The 20773-nt window shown below is 35.5% G+C and overlaps 1 protein-coding gene across 14 annotated transcripts in view; it reads left to right on the top strand.

The window, feature by feature from the left end:
* Positions 1-20773, top strand: part of LOC141461393 (uncharacterized) — a 561940-nt gene that overhangs the window by 106213 nt on the left and 434954 nt on the right. For all 14 annotated transcript variants that reach the window (XM_074142539.1, XM_074142471.1, XM_074142462.1 and 11 more), the window contains exon 2: positions 11135-11205. In XM_074142539.1, coding sequence (XP_073998640.1) covers positions 11135-11205 — 71 coding nt within the window. The remainder of the gene's footprint in view (positions 1-11134; positions 11206-20773) is intronic.

The raw sequence follows: 20773 nt of genomic DNA, 5'->3' as shown, positions 1-20773 counted from the left end.
AGCGTCACTCAAAGCCAATCATTTTGTAATCTTCCGGTCTAATTTCTTCTATTCCACAAGCTGTTTTTTTCTTATTTCAATTGCTTTTGCAAGATTTACCACAAGAACGAACTATTAACTGAACAGTGATGGTTGAACCTACAATTATCGACTAACACAGATTTAATTAGGCCTCTTATGTCCAGGACTAAAGTAAACATAAAGGGTAGCCTTCATTTGGAAAATGAATGGTAAAATACATGGGAAAATCTCCGAATTGGCTTCCAGTTCATCTAGATTTCTACTTTTTCCGTCTCAGACTCCTGCTTTTATGGCCAGGACTAAAATAAACATAAAGGGTAGCCTTCATTTGGAAAATGAATGGTAAAATACATGGGAAAATCTCCGAATTGGCTTCCAGTTCATCTAGATTTCTACTTTTTCCGTCTCAGACTCCTGCTTTTATGGCCAGGACTAAAATAAACATAAAGGGTAGCCTTCATTTGGAAAATGAATGGTAAAATACATGGGAAAATCTCCGAATTGGCTTCCAGTTCATCTAGATTTCTACTTTTTCCGTCTCAGACACCTGCTTTTATGGCCAGGACTAAAATAAACATAAAGGGTAGCCTTCATTTGGAAAATGAATGGTAAAATACATAGGAAAATCTCCGAATTGGCTTCCAGTTCATCTAGATTTCTACTTTTTCCGTCTCAGACTCCTGCTTTTATGGCCAGGACTAAAATAAACATAAAGGGTAGCCTTCATTTGGAAAATGAATGGTAAAATACATGGGAAAATCTCCGAATTGGCTTCCAGTTCATCTAGATTTCTACTTTTTCCGTCTCAGACTCCTGCTTTTATGGCCAGGACTAAAATAAACATAAAGGGTAGCCTTCATTGGGAAAATGAATGGTAAAATACATGGGAAAATCTCCGAATTGGCTTCCATTTCATCTAGATTTCTACTTATTCCGTCTCAGACTCCTGCTTTTATGGCCAGGACTAAAATAAACATAAAGGGTAGCCTTCATTTGGAAAATGAATGGTAAAATACATGGGAAAATCTCCGAATTGGCTTCCAGTTCATCTAGATTTCTACTTTTTCCGTCTCAGACTCCTGCTTTTATGGCCAGGACTAAAATAAACATAAAGGGTAGCCTTCATTTGGAAAATGAATGGTAAAATACATGGGAAAATCTCCGAATTGGCTTCCAGTTCATCTAGATTTCTACTTTTTCCGTCTCAGACTCCTGCTTTTATGGCCAGGACTAAAATAAACATAAAGGGTAGCCTTCATTTGGAAAATGAATGGTAAAATACATGGGAAAATCTCCGAATTGGCTTCCAGTTCATCTAGATTTCTACTTATTCCGTCTCAAACTCCTGCTTTTATGGCCAGGACTAAAATAAACATAAAGGGTAGCCTTCATTTGGAAAATGAATGGTAAAATACATGGGAAAATCTCCGAATTGGCTTCCAGTTCATCTAGATTTCTACTTTTTCCGTCTCAGACTCCTGCTTTTATGGCCAGGACTAAAATAAACATAAAGGGTAGCCTTCATTTGGAAAATGAATGGTAAAATACATGGGAAAATCTCCGAATTGGCTTCCAGTTCATCTAGATTTCTACTTTTTCCGTCTCAGACTCCTGCTTTTATGGCCAGGACTAAAGTAAACATAAGGGGTAGCCTTCATTTTGAAAATGAATGGTAAAATACATGGGAAAATCTCCGAATTGGCTTCCAGTTCATCTAGATTTCTACTTTTTCCGTCTCAGACTCCTGCTTTTATGGCCAGGACTAAAATAAACATAAAGGGTAGCCTTCATTTGGAAAATGAATGGTAAAATACATGGGAAAATCTCCGAATTGGCTTCCAGTTCATCTAGATTTCTACTTATTCCGTCTCAGACTCCTGCTTTTATGGCCAGGACTAAAATAAACATAAAGGGTAGCCTTCATTTGGAAAATGAATGGTAAAATACATGGGAAAATCTCCGAATTGGCTTCCAGTTCATCTAGATTTCTACTTTTTCCGTCTCAGACTCCTGCTTTTATGGCCAGGACTAAAATAAACATAAAGGGTAGCCTTCATTTGGAAAATGAATGGTAAAATACATGGGAAAATCTCCGAATTGGCTTCCAGTTCATCTAGATTTCTACTTTTTCCGTCTCAGACTCCTGCTTTTATGGCCAGGACTAAAGTAAACATAAAGGGTAGCCTTCATTTGGAAAATGAATGGTAAAATATATGGGAAAATCTCCGAATTGGCTTCCAGTTCATCTAGATTTCTACTTTTTCCGTCTCAGACTCCTGCTTTTATGGCCAGGACTAAAATAAACATAAAGGGTAGCCTTCATTTGGAAAATGAATGGTAAGATACATGGGAAAATCTCCGAATTGGCTTCCAGTTCATCTAGATTTCTACTTTTTCCGTCTCAGACTCCTGCTTTTATGGCCAGGACTAAAATAAACATAAAGGGTAGCCTTCATTTGGAAAATGAATGGTAAAATACATGGGAAAATCTCCGAATTGGCTTCCAGTTCATCTAGATTTCTACTTTTTCCGTCTCAGACACCTGCTTTTATGGCCAGGACTAAAATAAACATAAAGGGTAGCCTTCATTTGGAAAATGAATGGTAAAATACATGGGAAAATCTCCGAATTGGCTTCCAGTTCATCTAGATTTCTACTTTTTCCGTCTCAGACTCCTGCTTTTATGGCCAGGACTAAAATAAACATAAAGGGTAGCCTTCATTTGGAAAATGAATGGTAAAATACATGGGAAAATCTCCGAATTGGCTTCCAGTTCATCTAGATTTCTACTTTTTCCGTCTCAGACTCCTGCTTTTATGGCCAGGACTAAAATAAACATAAAGGGTAGCCTTCATTGGGAAAATGAATGGTAAAATACATGGTAAAATCTCCGAATTGGCTTCCAGTTCATCTAGATTTCTACTTTTTCCGTCTGAGACTCCTGCTTTTATGGCCAGGACTAAAATAAACATAAAGGGTAGCCTTCATTTGGAAAATGAATGGTAAAATACATGGGAAAATCTCCGAATTGGCTTCCAGTTCATCTAGATTTCTACTTTTTCCGTCTGAGACTCCTGCTTTTATGGCCAGGACTAAAGTAAACATAAAGGGTAGCCTTCATTTGGAAAATGAATGGTAAAATACATGGGAAAATCTCCGAATTGGCTTCCAGTTCATCTAGATTTCTACTTTTTCCGTCTCAGACTCCTGCTTTTATGGCCAGGACTAAAATAAACATAAAGGGTAGCCTTCATTTGGAAAATGAATGGTAAAATACATGGGAAAATCTCCGAATTGGCTTCCAGTTCATCTAGATTTCTACTTATTCCGTCTCAGACTCCTGCTTTTATGGCCAGGACTAAAATAAACATAAAGGGTAGCCTTCATTTGGAAAATGAATGGTAAAATACATGGGAAAATCTCCGAATTGGCTTCCAGTTCATCTAGATTTCTACTTTTTCCGTCTGAGACTCCTGCTTTTATGGCCAGGACTAAAGTAAACATAAAGGGTAGCCTTCATTTGGAAAATGAATGGTAAAATACATGGGAAAATCTCCGAATTGGCTTCCAGTTCATCTAGATTTCTACTTATTCCGTCTCAGACTCCTGCTTTTATGGCCAGGACTAAAATAAACATAAAGGGTAGCCTTCATTTGGAAAATGAATGGTAAAATACATGGGAAAATCTCCGAATTGGCTTCCAGTTCATCTAGATTTCTACTTTTTCCGTCTCAGACTCCTGCTTTTATGGCCAGGACTAAAATAAACATAAAGGGTAGCCTTCATTTGGAAAATGAATGGTAAAATACATGGGAAAATCTCCGAATTGGCTTCCAGTTCATCTAGATTTCTACTTTTTCCGTCTGAGACTCCTGCTTTTATGGCCAGGACTAAAATAAACATAAAGGGTAGCCTTCATTTGGAAAATGAATGGTAAAATACATGGGAAAATCTCCGAATTGGCTTCCAGTTCATCTAGATTTCTACTTTTTCCGTCTCAGACTCCTGCTTTTATGGCCAGGACTAAAGTAAACATAAGGGGTAGCCTTCATTTTGAAAATGAATGGTAAAATACATGGGAAAATCTCCGAATTGGCTTCCAGTTCATCTAGATTTCTACTTTTTCCGTCTCAGACTCCTGCTTTTATGGCCAGGACTAAAATAAACATAAAGGGTAGCCTTCATTTGGAAAATGAATGGTAAAATACATGGGAAAATCTCCGAATTGGCTTCCAGTTCATCTAGATTTCTACTTATTCCGTCTCAGACTCCTGCTTTTATGGCCAGGACTAAAATAAACATAAAGGGTAGCCTTCATTTGGAAAATGAATGGTAAAATACATGGGAAAATCTCCGAATTGGCTTCCAGTTCATCTAGATTTCTACTTTTTCCGTCTCAGACTCCTGCTTTTATGGCCAGGACTAAAATAAACATAAAGGGTAGCCTTCATTTGGAAAATGAATGGTAAAATACATGGGAAAATCTCCGAATTGGCTTCCAGTTCATCTAGATTTCTACTTTTTCCGTCTCAGACTCCTGCTTTTATGGCCAGGACTAAAGTAAACATAAAGGGTAGCCTTCATTTGGAAAATGAATGGTAAAATATATGGGAAAATCTCCGAATTGGCTTCCAGTTCATCTAGATTTCTACTTTTTCCGTCTCAGACTCCTGCTTTTATGGCCAGGACTAAAATAAACATAAAGGGTAGCCTTCATTTGGAAAATGAATGGTAAGATACATGGGAAAATCTCCGAATTGGCTTCCAGTTCATCTAGATTTCTACTTTTTCCGTCTCAGACTCCTGCTTTTATGGCCAGGACTAAAATAAACATAAAGGGTAGCCTTCATTTGGAAAATGAATGGTAAAATACATGGGAAAATCTCCGAATTGGCTTCCAGTTCATCTAGATTTCTACTTTTTCCGTCTCAGACACCTGCTTTTATGGCCAGGACTAAAATAAACATAAAGGGTAGCCTTCATTTGGAAAATGAATGGTAAAATACATGGGAAAATCTCCGAATTGGCTTCCAGTTCATCTAGATTTCTACTTTTTCCGTCTCAGACTCCTGCTTTTATGGCCAGGACTAAAATAAACATAAAGGGTAGCCTTCATTTGGAAAATGAATGGTAAAATACATGGGAAAATCTCCGAATTGGCTTCCAGTTCATCTAGATTTCTACTTTTTCCGTCTCAGACTCCTGCTTTTATGGCCAGGACTAAAATAAACATAAAGGGTAGCCTTCATTGGGAAAATGAATGGTAAAATACATGGGAAAATCTCCGAATTGGCTTCCAGTTCATCTAGATTTCTACTTTTTCCGTCTCAGACTCCTGCTTTTATGGCCAGGACTAAAATAAACATAAAGGGTAGCCTTCATTTGGAAAATGAATGGTAAAATACATGGGAAAATCTCCGAATTGGCTTCCAGTTCATCTAGATTTCTACTTTTTCCGTCTCAGACTCCTGCTTTTATGGCCAGGACTAATGTAAACATAAAGGGTAGCCTTCATTTGGAAAATGAATGGTAAAATACATGGGAAAATCTCCGAATTGGCTTCCAGTTCATCTAGATTTCTACTTTTTCCGTCTCAGACTCCTGCTTTTATGGCCAGGACTAAAATAAACATAAAGGGTAGCCTTCATTTGGAAAATGAATGGTAAAATACATGGGAAAATCTCCGAATTGGCTTCCAGTTCATCTAGATTTCTACTTTTTCCGTCTCAGACTCCTGCTTTTATGGCCAGGACTAAAATAAACATAAAGGGTAGCCTTCATTTGGAAAATGAATGGTAAAATACATGGGAAAATCTCCGAATTGGCTTCCAGTTCATCTAGATTTCTACTTTTTCCGTCTCAGACTCCTGCTTTTATGGCCAGGACTAAAATAAATATAAAGGGTAGCCTTCATTTGGAAAATGAATGGTAAAATACATGGGAAAATCTCCGAATTGGCTTCCAGTTCATCTAGATTTCTACTTATTCCGTCTCAGACTCCTGCTTTTATGGCCAGGACTAAAATAAACATAAAGGGTAGCCTTCATTTGGAAAATGAATGGTAAAATACATGGGAAAATCTCCGAATTGGCTTCCAGTTAATCTAGATTTCTACTTATTCCGTCTCAGACTCCTGCTTTTATGGCCAGGACTAAAGTAAACATAAAGGGTAGCCTTCATTTGGAAAATGAATGGTAAAATACATGGGAAAATCTCCGAATTGGCTTCCAGTTCATCTAGATTTCTACTTTTTCCGTCTCAGACTCCTACTTTTATGGCCAGGACTAAAGTAAACATAAAGGGTAGCCTTCATTTGGAAAATGAATGGTAAAATATATGGGAAAATCTCCGAATTGGCTTCCAGTTCATCTAGATTTCTACTTATTCCGTCTCAGACTCCTGCTTTTATGGCCAGGACTAAAATAAACATAAAGGGTAGCCTTCATTTGGAAAATGAATGGTAAAATACATGGGAAAATCTCCGAATTGGCTTCCAGTTCATCTAGATTTCTACTTTTTCCGTCTCAGACTCCTGCTTTTATGGCCAGGACTAAAGTAAACATAAAGGGTAGCCTTCATTTGGAAAATGAATGGTAAAATACATGGGAAAATCTCCGAATTGGCTTCCAGTTCATCTAGATTTCTACTTTTTCCGTCTGAGACTCCTGCTTTTATGGCCAGGACTAAAGTAAACATAAAGGGTAGCCTTCATTTGGAAAATGAATGGTAAAATACATGGAAAAATCTCCGAATTGGCTTCCAGTTCATCTAGATTTCTACTTATTCTGTCTCAGACTCCTGCTTTTATGGCCAGGACTAAAATAAACATAAAGGGTAGCCTTCATTTGGAAAATGAATGGTAAAATACATGGGAAAATCTCCGAATTGGCTTCCAGTTCATCTAGATTTCTACTTTTTCCGTCTCAGTCACCTGCTTTTATAGTCTGGGCTAAAATAAACATAAAGGGTAGCCTTCAACGGATTATAATTAGGTCACACAATTAAAAAACAAGTCTGTTTTGTATAAGACAACGCTAAAGTCAAAGAAGCAGACCGTAATATTAAACTAACGCAAATATTTCTTTAAAATATAATTTCGAGGATAAACGAATTCGTTAAAATAATGTTTCAAGAAATTTATTTCATTCTGGCACTAAGTAGGGAAATTCGTCAGGGAATATTCTAATTTTTCACTGACTAGTGTATGGAAGAAAAATTCCAATTTTCTCGGGAAATCTTCCTGGCTTGGCTTTATTTATTTTACCATAATAATAACCTTATCTGACAGAGCAGTAAATACGTTTTCATTAAACTTTTGAAAAACTAAGAGAATGTTCTTTTATTTTTTTAATATCATTAAGTTGAAATAGTTGCGTTGTCTTAACAATTAGATGGGACAATGTTTTGATCTTCTTCTTCACTGTTCACTGTTAGAAGAGTGTTCATTTACTGAAAAATACTCTTAATATTTCTGATACCTGTCTGGAAATAGTCTTCAATACCTTTGCGAATGACCAATGAAGATCAGTGGAAACCATTCGGTGAGAAGCACTGCTCAAGAAATCAAAGTTATGAGGGATTAGCCTTTCAACCACTCTCTTACTGAAAGGGCTGTCTTCCTCTGATGTGGTTAGTACTTCGGGGGTACTCTCCTAGCGACAATACATGGAGGTGATGAACTGAAAATATCTTTTAGTTGTGTGGAGTGTTTGCAGAGTTCTGTGACAGTTAGAAAAACTGTACACCTCTACCTTGATCAGCTTGCCAATCAAGCGATGATTGGTAAGTTTTAGATATAGGAGAGGGAAGAGACAATTTGAGCAAAAATTTTTGCACCTTCTAATGCGATACCATTAGGAGATCAGAAGGTTGCTTCTGATGAAAGGGTTTGGTGCCTCTTTTTTTCTGGTTTGGGCTTTGTGGAGGCTAGAGCCACATGAGCTTAAATTAAACTTCTCCCACGGTTGGGTATCCCTAAAATGTTGCCCCAGAACGTCAAACATTTCAGTACACTTAAGGATAATAAGGAATTATTAGGTTCAGCTCAATATCAGCTCTTGTAAATCCTTACTACCCTGTATCTTTCACTCTTAAATATAACGTAAAATTTACTGGGAATCAATCAAGATCGATCGCTCGATGAATAGAATAACGGATTCAATAAAATTGGTTTTCTTGAAAATCAGATTCCTTTGGTTTAAATTAGATCTTTATAGTTCAAAGAGATTTAGCAATTTCTTAACAAACTGAATAAAAGTTAACTGCACGGATTTATGAGATTAAATTACTGAAAATTGTTTAAACTAAGAAATCGTCTGATTTAACTTTATTTCGGATTATTCTTTAATAGGGGTAATAAGTAGATTGTGTAAAAACCACTTTTCCGGCGCACGGGATCTTAAAACAGATATTTCCTGTTTCGCAAAACTCTCCTAAAAATACGAAAAGGTAAATGTACGGAGAATATACTTTTTCTATGATGGTTTTGCTTTATCTTCTCTTTGGTAAATTTTTCAATTGTCTAACCGCGTTGCAAATAGTTTTTAGAGGTCAAGATAGTTGAATAATATTACTTTACCTCGTTTGAGGCGAAAAGAACACTTTTCTTCTACATATTTTCACTTGTGAGAGTAATCTTTTAAGTATAACTATAAATAGAATAACTTTACCCATTATTCAATGTCACTTTCTTTATGTTACAGAAGAGAAACAAAAATAACACTTTTAAACGAACTATTTTTCTTATTTAAATACATTCAACATAAATAGATTTTCTTTTACACCGGAAAATATTGCATAAGTTATGTGAGAAAAGCCCAGCACAAACGATGCTCTAAAAATGGTGGTAGATAAATTTTCTTAGTAAGTTTTGTTGAAGTGGTTGGAAAAGCCTAGAACCAGGGACAGTGCCTTGATATCTCTTAAGAAAAACTTTTCGTTACAGCTTAGAGTTATATTTATAAGTTGGAAAACTTATTCATTGCATATTACATTCAAAACTATTATTTCTTGTATTCTTTAGTTGGTTTTTGTAGGTCACATTTTCAGACCCATACGAATGTATTTCAGGACGTTCGGCTGCAGGTCTGAGCGTTCATTTTTTTTGAAATATTTTTATTAAACCAATGTTCTCTTGTTGTCTATAAATTAATGTTGTTTTAAAATTGCTTAAGGTTTTAATTGATTGCCAGATCTTTGGTTTGGAGCCCAAAATCAGCTCTTAACTTCGTAGTGAAGTAATAATAGTGAGATAATCCGCACACTTAGCGGACTCGACCATCTTAGATGTATAGAAATAATCCGTCACCACTTTAAGGGAGTTTTGCCGAAATTTTATCCCTAGGGGAATCTTAAAATTACTGGTAAAAAATGATTTTTTAAAATCATATTTAGGTAATTGGTTAGTTACTGATAAAATTGCTCACTAAGCATTACTGGACTTGCTGTGGTGAACTAGTTAATTTATCTAACAAGGTTTTATTATTATTATTATTATTTCATTTGGTTATTAAGTTTATATTTTAAGTTGGTTCACAAGAATTAAGACTTGTTTTCAAACTTTCTAGCCAATATCGTAAATACTACTAACTTAAATAGTTAGTTGTTAAACAAGTTGAAAGTTTAAATTCAAGAAGTGTAAATTCTAAATACTCGTATCTTGTTCCAATACTGTCATTGTTCCGAGTAAGTACCGTGTAGTCAGTCATAGAATTGACAAATTGTATCGAAAAAGTGTAAAGGGCGAAGGATCGGCGTTGGCGATTTTAGGATATCGGTCAAAAGATTTTGGGTCTGTGAAATAACATAGGCGGATGTTACGAATCATAGGGCGTTTGAGACACGTAGATTCCGGAAATGTAGGATACAGAGAGAACATGGAAAAGATATAAATTTTATGTGTAAAATAATAATAATAATATACATATTTTAAATAATTAATGCTGATCTATTCTATTTTTGAATTTATTTACAGTATTAGCAGTAAATTCAATAAAAAATTTACAATCTTCAGGATAAATTGGTACGTTGATATCTAAAATTGGAGAAAATTCAATTTAAAAAAGTTAAAAAGAGGATATTTTTTCGTTTAAAAAGAAATGAATGGAATTATTAAGAAAAAAATAATAATTATTTATTTAATACTTGTCTAAATATTTCTGGTAAGGAATGTTTACTTTTAGACGTTCGCTTTTAGTTAAATCCTCCTGAGTTGGGATTTAATATTTAGCTCTCCAATTTTTCGGGAACTCTCTTTATTAAATTTAAATTAATGATCTAAACTGGACGAGCCGTAGTTAAGCTGAGACAAACTCTCAGCAGGCTATTTGAACAGAAAAGAATGTTCCACATTCAATAAGGAGAGCGACCATTTTTGGTTATTTATATTATTGTTATTTAATTTTTAAATTAGTTCAAGAATTTTTAATTTAGAATTTCTAAAACACAAAGTTGATTATCATTGGCCAGAATGGTTGTTGTAGATAAGAGATACAGTAAACTCACACTTCATTGGCTTTCTCACAAGAAATTATTTTGAGAAGTATAGCCTTAAAGCTGTTACTTTAGAAGTTACGTTAGCTAGCTGTCTCTATTAACTCTATCTGTTTGGTAATTGGAGGTAATTTAAATAGGCGAGTTGGAATACCTACGGGTTTATCTTATGCTCAAAATTTCAGAATGTAATTGAACTATGTCATTATTCACGCTAGCAACAGTTTTTCTATTCAATTTTCTATTAAATTACTTTTTTTAAATTAAATATTTCTATTAAATTTTGCCAGTAGTGTTCTAATTCCAGTAAACTATATAATTCTCGATTTACTTTAGCACCGAGTGTTCAATTAATGAAAATATTATGCAATTAACAGAAAAAATTATTATGAAAATTATATTCTGAAGGTACTTTCGAAATTTCACTTATTTCAATATGTATTAGTTGTAATGTTCATTTCTCTATTTATATTTACCTTTTAGGTTTACACAATCCTTTAGCTAGGTAATGGAAATGCCCATCAGTTTTGTAATAATATTTCAAAACTTAACAGTGACTTCTAAGTTTTTTGCATATTAAAAACTTACATTTTTTGTAATCAAAATTTATTGTTTGTTGCAGAAGGCATTGGCTATTGTTGTTAGCCACAATTCTGACTTCAACTATTCTAGTCGTACAGGCATATGATGATGGTAAGTTGACTTGCAAATTATTTTTTCAAGTTTTGAGAAGTGGTTAACAATTTGTTTTTTGTTTTCAATAAATAATCTTTATCACCGACGTTTCGGCCAATTTATTTTCCTTCTCCCAGGGTAAAATAGGTTATTTCTTGTTTTGTTTGTTGAGTTGCACCATCATAACTCATGATTCATCTAGCTATTATGGTCGATAACATAACCATCAATTCAACTTTGTATGTTTCTTCGGTTAGTAAAAAGAATTTATTTCAGTATAGTGAAGCAAAACTGAACTGATTGTATAGACAAAGCCGCAATCATATATTATATTATTCCTTTATTAATACGTTGAAATTTATTGCAATTTTTGGCTTTCTTTTAATTAATTAACGAATTTAAACCAGTTTCGCAAAAAAATATTTATAGTCTGTGTTTTACCTTTGCAAATAAATTCAAGAAATTTATTTCCGGTAAGACCAGATGTAATTACAATTTATTTAATATACAGGGTGATCCATTTAAAACGCACCAATCGCTAATAACTTTTTAGGGAAGCGGAATTTCGAAAAAACCCACGAAGTAAACTATATGTTTTTTTTTTGGTCTAGTTTTAAAATTTTCCACCCCCGATGCTGTAACTTCATTTTTGGCGGAGTTACGGCTAAAAATCCGATTGGGGTTTCATAAGGACCACTGGTTTTGACAATGATTATGAAAACTACATAAAACATCGTGAAAAATTACGTTAACCCCGTTTCGATATCCCTAATATTAGTTGAGATATTTAAGATCAAAGTTACAATTTTATCCATTCGTGAACGGTTTTCGATATTAATTTTCCACCAGAAATACACGTTTTGGGAGGTCCTTTGACTGCAAAAAATGTAATTGGTAACGCAAAGTAAAAAAATAATAATAATTGATGATTTTAAAACATGTAGTATAGTGTAATGGTTGTGGGAGAATCAGGATAAACTTGTTTTATCATCAAATAAAACCAATCATCACATCATTTTAATGTACCCAGTATGCAAGACTTCTTGACCTATGATTACGGTAAGAATATCTTGCTAGGGAGGGGCGGATGTCTGTCTAGTGGTCAAGAGCGTGGAACCCCCCAAAACGTGTATTTCTGGTGGAAAATTAATATCGAAAACCGTTCACGAATGGATAAAATTGTAACTTTGATCTTAAATATCTCAACTAATATTAGGGATATCGAAACGGGGTTAACGTCATTTTTCACAATGTTTTATGTAGTTTTCACAATCATTGTCAAAACCAGTGGTCCTTATGAAACCCCAATCAAGTTTTTAACCGTAACTCCGCCAAAAATGAAGTTACAGCATCGGGGGTGGAAAATTTTAAAACTAGACCAAAAAAAAAAACATATAGTTTACTTCGTGGGTTTTTTCGAAATTCCGCTTCCCTAAAAAGTTATTAGCGATTGGTGCGTTTTAAATGGATCACCCTGTATATTAAATAAATTGTAATTACATCTGGTCTTACCGGAAATAAATTTCTTGAATTTATTTGCAAAGGTAAAACACAGACTATAAATATTTTTTTGCGAAACTGGTTTAAATTCGTTAATTAATTAAAAGAAAGCCAAAAATTGCAATAAATTTCAACGTATTAATAAAGGAATAATATAATATATGATTGCGGCTTTGTCTATACAATCAGTTCAGTTTTGCTTCACTATACTGAAATAAATTCTTTTTACTAACCGAAGAAACATACAAAGTTGAATTGATGGTTATGTTATCGACCATAATAGCTAGATGAATCATGAGTTATGATGGTGCGTTTTAAATGGATCACCCTGTATAGAGAATGTTTGTTGGAAAATAGAGCCTAGAGAATTCAAAGTTAGTTCTTCTGGTGAAAATTATTTCATAATTTTTTCTATTGACTTCGAGGTCTTTAACTTTACTTATTAAAAAAGTTAATGGCGCCTAAGAAATTATTAACTCAAAGGTTTGCTCTGTTCCTGCTCTGTTTGCTACGTTCAAAAATTTTAGTGGTGGTTAATACGACTGCTTAAAACCAGTTAACTGTTTCGACCTTGTTGGAAAATGTGTCCCCTACGTGCGTCGTACAGAAATAAGTGATGACGAATATACTCGTCAAACCCCAGAGTATGTTTGATATGAAATTGGGTTGCAATGAAATGACTTTTATATATATTTTTTTCGTTATTTATTTCATGTACATTTACTCATTTATTTATATTAACATAAATAGGAACCAAAAACATGAAAAATAAATTTACGAATATGTTTTAGATTAAACCAAAATTGCCAAATTAACTGCCGATGGTCACTACTGAAACGCTTGACGAATATACTCGTCATAACACAAAATTTTACACTTTTTTCATAACGAATATCTTCGTCCTAAACAGTTAACTGGTTAACAACTAGAGGCCACTGAGGATAGTATAATAGCTTCTTATTCATTTGGATAACGAGATTTTTGAAAACGACGGAATTCTACAGGACATAAACCAAGTCATACGACCTCCATCATGTGAAATTGAAGATAGGTCTTGAGAAAAACCGTATGCGTTCCTTGCCGTACGATCCTGATTCGAAGTCTTATCGTGCCCAAGAACAGCATTTGCTTCTTAAAACTGGTAAAGAAAACTAAGTTTCTGCATTACCAACGAGCTCCGTCTCGAGTACAGTTTATTCCAATTCTCTTTCAAATTTACCTGTTCTAATGATTGCTGTTGAATTAAGCTAGCCCCGATAAAAAAACCCTACCTCTGCGAAGATTTAAGGAAGCTGTACAATTCCACACAAAATTTGTGGCAACCTTCTTTAAAACCCGTGTGGTATTGGTTTCATTAAGCAAATTATTACTGGTTACAAGATTCGTTCAAGGAGATGTTCCTAGTTCTCGATAATTTCAAGATAAAAGGAGGGAATCCAGTTAGCTAGACACTGAGATAATCCATGCCCTTATCAAATTAATAATAAATCTTGTATGATTGTACGTAATTAATATTGTAATTTAGTAATTCCATTATCCCACCATAATTATTGTGCACTAACAACAAAAAGTTGTCTCGAGCGAAGGAACAACTTATTTCTGTTGATAGAACTTATTCCATCATGCTATTTTCAGCTTTAATATGAATGAATTAATTTTTTTTTTCTAAATGATGACTTTAAAAATCATCAATGTTAGTTATAGATAAAATAGCAGGTTTTTTCAATAGTTCAGGCTTCAGATATTTATTAATAAAATTCTCTCTTGAGTTTTACTGAAAATACTTTTAACAGTAATTCATAAAAAATTAAATTCTCTTTATATGAACATCACTTTGTTCTCTGCCAAATGTATACTTTTTAATTAATTAATTTTAATGTGATCTCAGTCAAATTCTTTAAAAAAAAGAGAGGGAAAAATAGACATAAAGAACCCATTCACATCGGGTCTGTCCCATTACGCTCTTTCATTACCAAATTAAGAGGGTCATACCAACTTCTAAAACCTTATTCGGACTTCCATTCAACGTTTCTTTTGGTCCTGCTTCATCCTTTTTTTGTCGTATTTGTTTTGTTTTTTTTATTAGAATTCTCGCTTGATGTTTTTTCGCTAGTTATACAGAGTGATTTACGGCCACTGGAAGTCACACATGTTGGATTTTTTTCTTTTCTTTGATAATTAGGCGCTTCTAAGTTAAATGGTTTGTATCACATCGTCACACGTATCTCTAATATATTTCAGCACTTCTTTTAAATCTAAAAGATTGCAGAAAACTCATATTGAAGCAGTAAATAAAGAGTACAAATTTAGTATTAAAAAAATATAATTTTTCTTAAATTGGGAAATACTATAGATTCTGTGCTTCCCTGGACGATTACATTACTACTACTACAACGTAACTCTACAGCCGGGGGTGGGTCTTGGCTTCCTTAACAATTCGACACCAGACATCTCTATTGGCTGTTTTTGTTTTCCATTCCGATACTCCAAGGGCTCTCAAGTCCTCCTCAAGATCATCAAGCCAACGTCTTCGCGGTCGGCCAACTCTCTTCTTCATGCCTATGACGGTACCACGCAGCAGTCTGCTCGGCATCCTGTCTTCTGGCATTCTTGCAATGTCGCCTAACCATTCCAGTCGTCGAGCCTTGATGAAACGGACCACATTCTCATCCCCATACAGAGTATAAAGCTCACGATTCTTTCTGAGTCTCCATGTGCGAGAAGTTGTGTCGAAAACTGAACCATAAATCCTCCTTAAGATCTTTCGTCCAAAAACATTGAGACTATTTATCATGGCAGATGTAAACGTCCATGTTTCAGCACCGTATGCAAGAACCGGCCTGATTAAGGATCTATAAAGCCTTGTCTTCGAGGTTCTGGTCTTAAACAATCTCATGTTAGCAAAATATGTTCGGTTTGCAGACATTATGGAGGATTACATTATCCTTAGTTAAATAATTGCCATATATTTAAAAAGCGAAGCTCCTTATTTGCCTCGTTATACAGCAGATTACTCATTTTAAGATTACTGTGGTACTGATTATTTTTTGGGTTTCTTAGAGACAATTGGTACCTTTCCACTCTACAGGTGAAGTTCTATGGGGGTTGTGCCAACTATTACTTTATTAAACACTTTTTCTTCCTTATATTAATGTATTCGCAACTGCACATGACACTGATGCTACTTGCTGATCTTCTCTAGATAAAGATAAAGCCTGCAATTCGACTAAATTAAAGAACAAAACGAGCTCTTGTACTACACATTAACAGTTTAAATCAAACATCGAAGCGATGATGTGGCGCTGCAGAGAAGTATTGTTACTCATGTTTAAAGTATAGAAACTGTCCATGAACTTAGAATATAATTGAGTTTATGACAATTGATGAAGTTAATGATGTAATTACAAGAAAGTTATGACATGTATGTATTAACATTGAAGCGGTGAAGATAGGAATCAAAGCAAGTATTGAGTGAAGCCGACTCACAATCTACTTGCAGCCACACAATAAGGAGTTTGGGATGAAGATTTTATTATCGTCATAAATCCGGCGCTCATCTTACCGACCACCTGCTACTTACTTCTTCCCTCGAGTAATAAAAGTAGAGAAGCCTTTTATGGTGGTCAAGGAGAACGCTTTTACCTTTAAGAATGGTAGGGGAAACCTTTAGGAAATATTATTCCAGGTATCTTTATATCTATCGGCAGAATTTGCTTCAACTCCGTTTCTTTATTACTTGGATTTGCAGATAAAGGTTCATTCAATTTTTTTTTTTTCAGCTTAATTATAATTTGGCATTACCCATTTTAATATTTTGAACATTCTAGGGTTACTGTTGTCCATGTTGAAAATCTTTCATTAGTTAGGTTGCTGATGGGATACAAAAAAAAAGTGATAGGTTATTCTGTACGCTTTTGAAACCAGTGTGGATAGATATATCAAGAGTTCAGAGCGAAATACTTTAATCGTATAATTATACTAAAGTCAGCGGGGCTGCTCGACTGCATCGAATTGATAGGAAAGACCTTACACATTAATCATCAACGACAATTATTGTGAAAGATAAGAAATAAAATAAATCGCTCTACAATTTTTTTAAATAAGAGTCATACAAGATTGTAGACAGCTGTAAACATAGCTCTAACAATAAGCAATGAGTCATTGTATAACCTCCTCCAGCTTCTCAGAAAACCTCATTTTATGCCAGTCTCTTTGTACAACTTCTTGGCATTGTCCTCCTAGCGCCGAACCCTGGTCCATTAACTTACGAACGAACTCCCTGCAAATTGCCTTCTATTTTGAATACTTCTCGCTTCTTCAAATTTCTCTTTTTTTTTTTTTTTGCCCGCACAGAATTATTGTTCAAGAAAGAGGTGAGTGTTGGTCTAGTGGTCTAGAGTGTGGTTTTGTAAGTGGGAGATCCCCAGTTCGAATCCCGCGTATGACTAGTTTTTATTTGATAGAAAAAATTGTTTATAGTAAAGTCCGCCCACGACACGACACCTTATTGGAAGATGGACGTTAAAAATAGGCGATTACTTTCATTGTTCTCAGTAAAGTAGGCCTGCTTGCTATCGTACCTCGCAGAGCCCTATTCATCATTGAGTACACTTGCTCGAAACAGCTGTGCTGTAGGTGCGTCGTAGATTTAATAACAGAAGCTCCATCCTGCATTTATGCCGAATCACGACGAGCGAGTTGTGCGGACAATTACCTGGTGTTTTGTTCTCTTTGTTTTTGCTGCACTTATGGCAGAGGAGTTCAATACCTTTTGTTGATCTCATGGCAACTCCGAGTACTTACTTGGAGTTGGTGGAGCGCAATTCCACATTTAACTTTAAAGAATTGGTCCAACCCAATTCAGAGAGCATCTGTTTATGATAAATAACTAATTAACTTTTGGGACCCTCTTTGAAATGGAGTACGTTTATCGCTTGCCACAAACGCTGGTTCTATCCACCGGATGTGTTTCTTTGAGTGACTGGCAAATCATTTTAACAGCTAACAAATTGGTCATTTTCCAATTGGAAGTGAAACTCCTTTGAAATTGAGCATCCTGAACTTTTCCCCAGTCTTTTTCCAGCTAAAGACAGCTGCTGGAGTGGTATGTTCTAATCACAACGAAGCCTATCTAGTTTTCTAAACAGTATGTCTTAGCATAGAGCAGTGATAGAGCACAGACTTCACTTATTTAGTATTCAAATATCATCACTCTCTAATAGTGAAGGACTAAACTTTGTCAAAGAGAGTCTGTTGAGAGTGAGGCAAGAATCGGAAACAGATATTGGTTTAGGATGTTTAACTTCTGATCTGGTTCTAGTAAACTTGAGAGGAGAGTTTATATCGATGATTGGATTAAGCTGTTTGGATAGATTTTTCATTTATAAATAAATACTCCTGCACATCTACAGCCAAGATATTTATTTACATCATTTACTGAATCGATCTTGTCATCATTCTCAAGTTTCAATCGAACTCCATTGTTTGTGATTATGACTTAAATATTGTACTTAATTGTAGGCCGATGGTAGAACTGAGTCTTCTATGGAACTGGTCCATTGTCCTCCAAGCTTACCGTATACTACTGGTTGTCTGTAAACCAGTGAGAACAACCCCTCCCGATGCATCGTTAAGTTGATAGCCAAACGAATTAGTGTGTTATGGATCCAAAACCTTCTAGTAGATGATCCTTTGTGAAATTTCTTCATATCGACTCAACAATGTTAGCAGACTTTTATACTTTCAGTATGAAATTTTCTTCCAGAAACCCATAATTTGAATTATTGAGGAGACGATAAGAAGAAAAAAGCAAGACTTGCGTTGTTAAGTTGTTTGTTCAGAAGTGAACAATCTAGACAGTGGCTCTGAAGGCTAAACAAGTTGCTGTCGGGAGCACTTTTAAAATAATTGAGAAAAAGTGCATATTTTATTATTAAATAAACCACCAGATCAGCTGGTTCGCCATTGTACGTGTCAGTGTGTTTAAATTTTGCTCTGCAAACTTATTAATTTATTAAGTGTTTCTAGTGACTATTTAATGTTAAATTGTTTCTTATTTTGTTTATTGTTATTGTTTCTTTTTGTTAGACATTGAAGTGCGATGACACATTGACAATTTTTGTAAATAGTTTAATTTGAATAGACTTATTTTTCGTAGGTTAGGTAAGTTATTTGAATTTAAAATTTTTAGTAGTGATTGGACACTTAGTTCCAATAGTAGCCGCATGGCTCAAATGGAACTTACAAATTCACCAGGCATTGAATCACATGGTTCGTGCAGTGCTAGTGGTATTTTCACTAGTAATAATAATACAACTAGTAATGATGTTTTGGATAAAACAAATAAATCAGTGAAAAGGTCAAGCACTAATAAATCTGAAATTCTGAAAAAGAAAAATAAAATAAAAACCAAAAGCACTGATGGGCAAAGAAAGTTGACTCGAACCCAGTCTCTACAGTCAGTTAATTCCGCTGTTTCCACTACCCCTTTCAGTAATACTATCAATTTCTGCACACCTAATCCTTTTGCACCTTTAAGTGTAAAAGATGACGGAGAAATCCCGAACGCTAATGCATCGGCCGGTGAGAAAAAATCACCTAAGCCTCCTCCAATATATATCTCAAACGTGGAAGACTACTTACAATTCTGCACTACACTAACTCAACTTCTTGGACCTTCATCTTTCGATTGTAAATCGAGAGTTGACAAGGTAATGTTATCAACAAAGACCATTGAGGGGTACAGAGCAGCAATTAAGTTCTTACAAGAAAATAAAGCACAATACCACACTTATCAGCTAAAGCAAGAAAAGGCGTTTAGGGTGGTATTAAGAAATCTACACCACACTATTCCAACGGAAGCCATCAAAGAGGATCTGGAAAGATTAGGGCACAAAGTGAGAAATGTCAGCAACGTGAAGCACCCTGCTACTAAAGCATCACTTCCTCTGTTTTTTGTAGACTTGGAACCACAAGAGAATAACCAGGAAATATTCAAGATCACGTCAGTCCTGTACACTCGAGTTAAAGTTGAGGAACCCTACAAAACAGAGGAAATAATTCAATGTAAAAGATGCATGCAGTATGGCCACAGCAAATCTTACTGCAATTATACTCCTAGGTGCAAAAAATGCGCTAAGTATCATTTTTCCTCTGAGTGTCTCCAGCCTAGGGACATCCCACCTACATGTGCGCTGTGCCAAGAAAGGCATTATGCTACCTACAGGGGCTGCACAGTGCATAAAGATCTTCAGCGACTTCGGAGAAAGTCAAGGGACCAAAACGGCCGCAGTCCGCAGTTGCGTTCACAACAGGGAGCTGCTCCACCACCTACTCCAAAAGACTTTCCTCCATTACCTCAGAAGGTCCCTACAACTACAACTTCGCATCCGCATCCATCTCAGCCTCCAACTTATCAAAGGCCTTCTTACGCTGGAGTCGCGGGGTCTCCGACTAACCTTTCATCCGCTTCTACTGACGTTACTATTGTACTGACCTCTTTCATTTCTGAATTCAAATCACTCATCAATCCTCTCATCAGCCTTCTCACTACCTTAGTGACTGATCTCATTCCTCGACTTGTAAAATAAATTCCTCTTCACTTCATTTCCCCCCACACTCACTAGCAATACTTCTTTGGAACGCAAACGGGCTGAATTCCCACAAAGACGAACTAGACATTTTCTTACATGACAAACTAATTGACGTAGCCCTAATTACGGAGACACACTTTACCGGACGATCTTACTGCAACGTAACTGACTACACTACTTATAGAGCAGACCACCCGGACGATACTGCCCATGGTGGCGCAGCCATTCTCATCCGCTCCTCTTTAATTCACAGCCTGCTCCTCACTGAGCAAACTGATGCTCTCCAGTCCGTGGCAGTTACATTGTCTTGCCAGCCATTCTCTCTGAATGTGGCAGCGGTGTACTGTCCGCCTAACAAAGCAATATCATCACAAGAATTTAGTACTTTCTTTGGCAAACTGGGGCCAAAATTCTTGGCAGGTGGGGACTATAACGCTAAACATCCGCAGTGGGGTTGTCGCACAACTAATCCTAGAGGACGCACCCTACTCAAT

Source organism: Rhodnius prolixus, unplaced genomic scaffold (genome assembly GCF_049639745.1).
Source record: "Rhodnius prolixus isolate KJV_2025 unplaced genomic scaffold, Rpr scaffold_1, whole genome shotgun sequence".
NCBI lineage: Eukaryota > Metazoa > Arthropoda > Insecta > Hemiptera > Reduviidae > Rhodnius > Rhodnius prolixus.
This window is presented reverse-complemented; position numbering and strand designations above follow the sequence as displayed.